Below are 9,527 nucleotides of genomic sequence, written 5' to 3' on the forward strand. Positions count from 1 at the left end.
TCGACTGCTAGTGAAGCTGACTTGGGAGAATTAACTTCAAAAATCGAAGGTGAGGCTGTACAATTTCGAAAGGAATTAAACATCGTTTTTAAAGTAACGAAAGGTTATATTGACTTCAAAAGCAAGAGATTAGTAAATGTAAAAGACCCTATAGATGGCCATGATGTAGTTACCGAAAGATATCTAGAAAAGCAATTAAGTAATCTTCTTGGCAAGCCTGAATACACAAGTATTCTCACACTACTTAATAAGAATGTGAGCAAAGCTGACCTCAGCGAATACTACAAAAAAACCGACTTGAAGAAATTTTACGATGATTATGTGAGTAAAGCTGAATATACAAGTATTCTCTCACTATTGAATAAATATGCAAGTAAAGCTGGCCTTAGCGTATACTACCGCAAAAACGAGTTAGACACAAATAAAATGAAAACAACGGTTAATCACTTGTTAGGCAGTATTGATGGGCTCGAGAGGAAAATGCAAAGTTATTTATAAATTTGGTGTTTAAGGTGCAAAATACTTAGAGCTACAGTTCACCCTCAAACAATTACCATGAAAAATGTTCGAGAAGAATGCAGATGGTTGTTGTGTTGCCAACGTCCCCATCTGTTGACTCAGGGATCGAGACGTGGCTGCACTATCCGTTACAGCCATATGGATAAGATGCCTGTCATCTCGACTGCTAGTGATTCGAGGCCTTTGGGATCCAGCACGGCGTTCCGTATTACTCTCCTGAACCCACCGATTCCATATTCTGCTAACAGTCATTCGATCTCGACCAACGCGAGCAGCAATGTCGCGATAGGCTACAATCCGACCTTTATCAAAGTCGGAAACGTGATGGTACGCATTTCTCCTCCTTACACGACGCATCACAACAACGTTTCACCAGGCAACGCCGGTCAGCTGCTGTTTGTGTATGAGAAATCGGTTGGAAACTTTCCTCATGTCAGCACGTTGTAGGTGTCGCCACCGGCGCCAACATTGTGTGAATGCTCTGAAAAGCTAATCATTTGCATATCACAGCATCTTCTTGCTGTCGGTTAAATTTCGCGTCTGTAGCACGGCATCTTCGTGGTGTAGCAATTTTAATGGCCAGTAGTGTATGTTTCGCAAAGCAAGGGCTCTGAAATAATTCGGGAAATTTGGAAAATTGTGTTGCTGATGCTTTCACCTGAGGCACCATTGTGACACAACGAGGACACATGGTGTTATACCTGACTTGTGGTGAACAACCTTTCCTGACTGATGCTTGCCACAGATCTGCCTGTGACCCCTAAATGTACCAGGTGTGGTGTTTAAGGGCAAAGGGCTGCTCAGTTGGCGATGTCACGTTTCAGGATCATCTCCGATGGCACAAGCTCCGAAGATGGAGGACGCGGCAGCTGAGGCAGCGCGTGCGCAGACTCACTCCACACCCGGTGTCACGGGAGGCGAGACTGCGCCTGCGCAGAACGGCTCCACAGCCAGTGTCGTGGCAGCTGAGGCGGTGCCTGTGCAGACTCACTCCGTCCCCGGTCTACAAGCAGCCGAGGCCGTGCGTGCGCTGACTCGCTCCATGCCCGGCCTCACAGACGCTGGCGCCATTAACCTCTTGAAGGGTCACTTACAGCTGATGGCTATACAGCAGACTCACCCGACACCGAGTGGTACGGGAGACCAGGCAGCGCCTGCGCAGACTCTCTCCGTCCCCAGTCTCGAGGCAGCCCGGGCTGTGCGTGCGCTGACTGGCTCCTTCCCCGGTCTCACGGATGCTGGCGCTATTAACCTGTTAAAGGGTCACTTACAGCTGATGGTTATACAGCAGAGCTTGGCACTCACGGAGGACGAGGCAAGGTAAGCACGAGCTTAGGCACTCACGCGTGTTCCCCAGTTCTACACACACCAAAAAAGTTTCGCATCACTCGAGTTCCCAGAACTCCTGAAGATAGATGTTGACTGGTGATGTTGTATCTCAGACACAGTCCCTTTGAATGTTCAGAGATGTCACTAAACCCGACCAAACCGTGCACGAGCAGCGGCTATTAGACGGAGGGGGTCCAACAGCCGATCACTTCCAGTCATTCCACCAGGAATGAGTTACACGGCTCGTGTTATCTGTTATTCGACCGTACCTAGACGGTCAATACCGCGGTTCGATCGCGTCCGCATTGTTACTTTGTGCCAGGAAGGGCTCTCAACAAGGGAAGTGTCCAGGTGTCTAGGAGTGAACCGAAGCGATGTTCTTCAGACACGTAGGAGATGCAGAGAGATCGGAACTGTCGATGACACGCCTCGGTGACGCCGCCCAAGGGCTACTACTGCAGTGAATGACCGCTACCTACGGATTATGGGTCGGAGGATCACAGACAGCAACGCCACCATGTTGAATAATGCTTTTCGTGCAGCCGCAGGACGTCGTGTTACGACTCAAGCAGTGTCCAATAAGCTGCATTGTGCGAAACTTCACTCCCGACGTCGATGGCGAGGTCCATCTTTGCTACGAAGACAACATGCAGCGCGGTACAGATGCCGAATGGACCACTCAGGATGGGCATCACGGTTTCTTCACCGATGAGTGCCGCAGATGCCTTCAACCAGACAATCGTCAGAGACGTGTTAGGATGCTAACCGGCGAGGCTGAACGCCTTAGACACACTGCCCAGCGAGTGCTGCAAGGTGAATGTTCGCTGCTGTTTTGGGGTGGCATTGTTTGGGGCCGACGTACGCCGCTGGTTCTCACGGAAGGCACCGTAACGGCTGTGCGATACGTGAATGCCGTCCTACGACCGATAGTGCAACCATATTGGCAGCATATTTGCGAGGCATTCGTCTTCATGGACGACAATTCGCGCCCCCATCGTGCACATCTTGTGGATGACTTCCATCAGGAGAACGACATCGCTCGACTAGAGTGGCCAGCATGTTCTCCAGACATGAACCCTATTGAACATGCCTGGGATAGATTGAAAAGGGCTATTTATGGACGACGTGGTGTCGTGTCCCACCAACCACTCTGAGGGATCTACGCCGTTGAGAAGTGGGGCAATTTGGACCGACAGTGCCTTGATGAACTTGTTGATAGTATACTACGACGAATACAGGCATGCACCAATGGAGAGGACATAGTACTGGCCACTGTGCACAGCAATCTGGACCACCACCTCTGAAGGTCTCGCTGTATGGTGGTACAACATGCAATGTGTGATTTTCATGAGGAATAAAAAGGGCGGAAATGATGTTTATGTTGATCTCTATTCCAATTTTCTATACAGGTTCGGAAACTCTCGGAATCGAGATGATGCAAAACTTTTTTCGATGTGTGTATACACGTATGTATCTCACTACCTATAGTGTCTACCACTGTGTTCCTTAGTGGTATTTTGACTTGATTCACAACTACAAAAGGCATTTGCAGGTGGCACATAATGCATTCACTAGCTTCGCGTAAATGGGTCACTGTACCTCTGAACTGAACTTTATTTATTAGCAGGTAAGTTAGCTAGCAAAAGTCACGGAAGAGGCAAGTTTTTTCAGCTTTAAAAATTGTTATGCTCTTTAAGCCATGCATCCTTACTTAGAGTGATTAATTATCTCAAATGTCATGTAGACAACCACTTGTTATCTGTGTTTTGTGATGAAGCCTCTGGACGGAGCGAACACTGGATAATTTCGTCACTGGGGTGGGCTGCCCAGCACAGAATCAGACACAGTGGCTGTTTGTAATCGGGCAGATTAGAGCTGAGGACTCGTTCTCCAACATGCACAGATCACTGTAAACCTGTTTACACAAAATACACATTAAAGTTGTTTGTTGTCACTGCTACTGCTGACAGTGAGAAACCTTCAAAAGCCATCATGCTTGATAAAGAGAAGATGAACATAAGTATTGGGTGTGTCGCTTATAACCTGCACCAGGAACACTGCAGCACAGATCACAGAGGGCAGCAGCGTGTTTACAATTTTTCATTTCTGGTGTCTCAGGCTCCAAGTACTGGCCCGGCGAAACTTTTAGCTGTAGGGAAGAATACTGCGTAAGCCTAGAGTGCGCAAGACGACACCCTAGAGATGACTTGTTAGCGTCTCCACATAGCTGCAAGCTTTCACAAACATCCCATCAGGTGCTGACTCACGAGGGCAACCTTGTAATATTTCTATCGATCGCAGTGGAGGACATTAAACCTCAACATCTCCTAAGCATAAGGCACCAAATAGGAGCGCGAATATCAGCCTCTGTAGACGAACTCTTGCGTCCAGCACGCCCTGCCCCCGCCATGTGTTTGCCAGTGTTGGCTGGCTCTGAGCACTATGGGACTTAACATCTATGGTCATCAGTCCCCTAGAACTTAGAACTACTTAAACCTAACTAACCTAAGGACATCACACAACACCCAGCCATCACGAGGCAGAGAAAATCCCTGACCCCGCCGGAAATCGAACCCGGGAACCAGGGCGTGGGAAGCGAGAACGCCACCGCACGACCACGAGATGCGTTTGCCAGTGTTCAGGACAGAATTACAGACCTGTGTGTTGGAGTCATCACTCGTCTGAATGATTTGGTGCGACCCACCACGAAATTCTCTTCTGTGACAAACACTTCATCTCAGAGTAGCACATACAACTTGTCCTCAATCATTTGCTGGATGTATTCCAGTCTCTGTCTTCCAGTACAGGAAAGCGTTTCTGAACAACAGCTTTTTGTTAACATCGAGTACAGATTTAAGTGTCAGGAAGTCCTTTCTGAAAGTATTTGGAGTGTAGCCATGTATGGAAGTGACACATGGACGATAAACAGTTTAGACAAAAAGAGAATAGCAGCTTTCTAAATGTGGTGCTGCAGAAGAATGCTGAAGATTAGATGGGTATATGACATAACTAGTGAGGAGGTATTTAATAGAATTGAGAAGACAAGAAATTTGTGCCACAACTTGAATGAAAGGAGGGACCGGTTCATTGGACACGTTCTTAGACACCAAGGGATCACCAGTTTAGTACTGGAGGGAAATTTAGGGGGAAAGGTGGGGTAAAAAACGTAGACGGAGGCCAAGAGATGACTACATTAAGCAGATTCAGAAGGATGTAGGTTGCAGTAGTTATTCGGAGACAAAGAGGCTCGCACAGGATAGGATAGCATGGAGAGCTGCATAAAAGCATTCCTCGAAATGAAGATAACAACAACAACAACAAGCATCTGAATCCAGGGACAAGTACAGAGCACCAGGAAGAAGGTGCTATCGTAAGAGGCAGGTCTGCGGAAGAAGGTACTTGCAATCATATGCAACAAATAAAGCAGCAGGCACAGGTGGACAAAAATGGTTCAAATGGCCCTGAGCGCTATGGGACTTAACATCTGAGGTCATCAGTCCCCTAGAACTTAGAACTACTTAAACCTAACTAACCTAAGGACATCACACACATCCATGCGCAAGGCAGGATTCGAACTTGTGACCATACTGTAGGCGCGGTTCCAGACTGAAGCGTCTAGAACCGCTCGGCCACAGCCGCTAGCCACAGGTGGACAACCTTTGGAATCGTATGAGCAGCTATAGTGGAGATTTGTCCGAGGGAGGCTGAAAGTTCTTGCTGTGGGGCTCCCAGCCAATCGTGCCTTACGAATTTACTTTACATTACTGCTAGACTATGGAATGACAACATTACTCAAGGCGGATTACAAAATTTTAGAGCGCATAGTAAACAGTAGTCTAACACCAGGGGCAGTTTGAGGCCCAATGGCCGCTCGGGGCCCGAGAGGGGCGCCGAGGGAAACCAGGAGCAACATTCCAGGGGAAGCCAGCAACTGTCGGAGGGAGAAGGACTGGCGTCAAGCGACGTGTCGCTGCCGTGGAGAAATGTTCTCGAACCTCCCCTGGCTAAAAACGCAGCTGAGAAAGATTCTAGCCCCCTGCCACACACCATGGCTACAGGTAGGAGCACCTCAGAGCCGTTCACAGAATGTACAGGCACGTGTATTCTCCATGTCACGTCAGTCTGAAAATCACAGTTAGCCGTACGCCTAATGTTTATTACCAGTACAAAGTGTGTAACTGAATTAAACACAGTTTTTAATTACGTGTGTGAGCAAAATGGCATTTAACGAATGGGCATCCTCTGTTATATTCTAATGGATGAGGACACCAGAATCAATGTCTGTCGAAAACTTACACTATTATTGAGTGAGGACACCAGAATCAATGTCTGTGGAAAACTTACACTATTATTGAGAAGTCCAAGTCAACAGGGATTTCTTCTTCCACAACATTACATGCAACTTACATGGAGACAGCTCCCGAAACATTTCGAGAACTCTGGCTTCTCGACATGTAGATGGTATGTGACGAATATGCAGATTAAGTCATCTTGGTGATCAGCAAGAAGGAAGTTTAGTAGAAATCCAAAAAAGATACACTATGTGATCAAAAGTATCCGGACACCTGGCTGAAAATGACTTACAACTTCGTGGCGCCCTCCACCGGTAATGCTGGAATTCAGTATGGTGTTGGCCCACCCTTAGCCTTGATGACAGCTTCCACTCTCGCAAGCGCACGTTCTATAAGGTGCTGGAAGAATTCTCGAGGAATGGCAGCCCATTCTTCACGGAATGCTGCACTGAGGAGAGGTATCGACGCTAGTAGATGACGTTGACCGGGAATTCGTAACACCCTGCCTTCGGATCGCCACATTGTGTACCGTGATTCGTCACTCCAAACAACGTTTTTCCACTGTTTAATCGTCCAATGTTTATGCTTCTTACACCAAGCGAGGCGTCGTTTGGCATTTACCGGCGTGATGTGTGGCTTATGAGCGGCCACTCCACCATGAAATCCACGTTTTCTCCCCTCGCGTCTAACTGTCATAGTACTTGCAGTGGATCCTGATGCAGTCTGGAATTCCTGTGTGATGGTCTGGATAGATGTCTGCCTATTACACGTTACGACCTTCTTCACCTGTCAGCGGTATGTCAGTCAATAGACGAGGTCGGCCTGTACGCTTTTGTGTTGTATATGTCCCTTCACGTTTCCACTTCACTTTCACATCGGAAACAGTGGACCTCAGCATGTTTAGGAGTGTGGAAATCTCGCGTACAGACGTATGAGACAAGTGACACCCAATCACCTGACCACGTTCGAAGTCCGTGAGTTCAGCGGAGCGCCCAATTCTTTGTTGTTTTTTTTTTGGTGTCCGGATACTTTTGATCACATAGTGTGTGTCAAAGTGACAGAAGTGAACGTTTCCTGTAAGAAAATCATAGCTCAGGAATAACTGGATTGTTACGACCGAGGAAAGGACGTTGTCGAGTAACATGATAAAAGCCAGCCCATATCTTCTGGCAATAAGGATCCCACAGCAAATGCGCCAAGGAAATCAAATACCCTCTTGGCAGTGGTAGGCCCGGAGGACGGCGGTAACGTGCCGCCGAAACTAGTCGGGTGACACAATAGAGACATTCTCTAGATACAGCTGTGGCGTTATTTTTCTCAGAATGTTCTTGCTTTTCTTTTGTATGGGTGTTGCTGAGTTTTACTTCTCCCCACAAGTAACACAGTTTGCAGTACATCACTATACTTTGTGTGCTAGGTTCACTGTGGTGAACCAATGAAAACAGAATTGTTTGTTTCTCAGTGCACACATCAGTAGTGTTACGTATACGGCGTATTGGAAAAGCCAAGGTTTACTTACAAGAAGTTTTGTTATTGTAACCTACATGAGACATTACTTTAGTCTGTAAGTCCACTGGTTTTGAAGTCGCCTTCAGATACATGGCAGGCACAAGAATTTACTTGCAAGTGGATTGTGTGTGTGTGTGTGTGTGTGTGTGTGTGTGTGTGTGTGTGTGTGTGTGTGGATGCATGCGTGTATGTGGTTGAGTGTGTTATGCAGACGTATCTGTGCATCATGTCAAACAATAAGTTCCTGTATTTGATGTGGTTGAGTTGCGAAATTAACTATGAAGATGTCAGGGAACTGTTTTAAAAACTCAGCTGCATATGTTTAGTGTCTTTGCTAGTTTCAGAAACGTTTGCTGCACACAAAGGACCTGTAATAGAGGTATTAAGAACCTGTTTCAGTGCAGGTCAGTTCTTAGATCTGAAGGTGAGAGGAAGTGAATGTCAAGTATGACTCTGAGAAAACGTGTCAACAGAATTTCTTGAGTGATTGAGAACACGGATTTTTAATGGGAAATAGGTGTGGATTTTCATACAGGGATGCAATGATATATGTGTACTTCAAGCGACACAGAATTCTAAAAGATATAAGGCAGAATGTTTTATATTGGTAATTTAGAACTGGACAGTTGCGTTTCATGAATTCTTGTCTGTTTCGCATCTGATAGTTTTCTTGATAATGTATGTGTGTGTTTATAGTAAAGTATGAGAATGTGTCTGTTTTGTGTAGGGAGTTTTCTCAAATGAACAGCTGGATGATCAAGATGGCAGATGACGGGATAGTGGAAGAGGTGGAGAGGCTGCTGAAGTTGGGGGCGAACGTGGAGGCGAAGGAAGAGAAGTATGGCTGGACAGCCCTTCACCCTGCGTCAATCGACGGATACTTGAACGTGGTGCAGTGTCTGCTGAGGTACGGAGCGGATGTGGGGGCGAGAGACAGGGAAGGGCGGACACCACTGCACTGGGCGGCGAGGTACGGACAGTTGGAGGTGGTGAAGTATCTACTGGAGAACGGGGCGGATGTGCAGGCGATGGACCACGAAGGCCAGACGCCAGTACACTGGGCAGCAAAGAATGGGAGTTTGGGGGCGTTGGCGGTTCTGCTGGAGAGTGTGGTCGACGCCAAGGACGAGAATGACGACACCCCTCTCCACTTGGCCGCAACCTGGGGCTACACAAAAACGGCACGGCTACTGGTGAGGTTCGGTGCTGACCTGAGTGCCATCGGTCAGGAGGGGCTGACACCGCAGGAGAGGGCCGAACGCTGGAACCATGACGTCACGGCAGCTGCACTGCGAGAAGCACCGAAACTATTTGAGGCCAGTGGGGACAAGGACACAGCCTCCCAGACTAGAGTCCAGCAAATGTCTGTGGAGTAAAATTCAAATAGTTTCACTACACATTTATTCTTTTCTTCAATAAAGGATACAAAAAATTAATCCTACAGTCACTCATTTGCACCCTCTTTGCATTATATAACAACTGAAGTAAAACTGCAGCTAAAGTAAGATGAAGGTAGGTATGTCAAAGTGTTATCAAGTAAACACTGTTCAGTAACAAGAGACAACCTTTCTTTCGAATGAAACGCCTGAAATACATTCCTAGGAACAACATTCGAAACTTCAACGAGAACTGAAAAATACAGGCTTCATTATTTGATAAGCGTAAGTAGCCAACAAGTTTTTACTTACTGTAAAGTATTTCATAGTGATTTGCTATGTGCTCTGTGCAACGAGTATAAACTGCACAGTAGCAACGTTAGAGCCATATAAGGTCTACGGTTAGAATGAATCTTCGAGTCAGATCTGTTCTAGAATTTAATTTATGTCTCTCTCTGCAGCGCAGATGGTCTCATTCTTTGATTAATTACAAAATGAAATA

At 46.8% G+C, this 9,527-nt stretch overlaps 1 protein-coding gene across 1 annotated transcript; it reads left to right on the forward strand.

Annotated features, from left to right (window-relative positions):
• Positions 1 to 1,336: 1,336 nt before the first annotated feature.
• LOC124553255 (poly [ADP-ribose] polymerase tankyrase-1-like) lies at positions 1,337 to 9,025 on the forward strand. Its single transcript, XM_047127142.1, has 2 exons — positions 1,337 to 1,839; positions 8,377 to 9,025. Exons 1-2 carry the CDS (start codon positions 1,355 to 1,357, stop codon positions 9,023 to 9,025), a joined length of 1,134 nt encoding a protein of 377 aa, XP_046983098.1. The 5' UTR covers positions 1,337 to 1,354.
• The last annotated feature ends 502 nt before the right edge of the window (positions 9,026 to 9,527 follow it).

Source organism: Schistocerca americana, chromosome 11, assembly GCF_021461395.2.
Source record: "Schistocerca americana isolate TAMUIC-IGC-003095 chromosome 11, iqSchAmer2.1, whole genome shotgun sequence".
Taxonomy (NCBI): domain Eukaryota; kingdom Metazoa; phylum Arthropoda; class Insecta; order Orthoptera; family Acrididae; genus Schistocerca; species Schistocerca americana.

Bases quoted from the DNA above. Each gene is read 5' to 3' on its own strand.
- LOC124553255 (XM_047127142.1), top strand. From the start codon at position 1,355: ATGGCACAAGCTCCGAAGATGGAGGACGCGGCAGCTGAGGCAGCGCGT. The intron at 1,840-8,376 runs GTAAGCACGAGC...TGTTTTGTGTAG, and splicing joins CTCACGGAGGACGAGGCAAG to GGAGTTTTCTCAAATGAACA.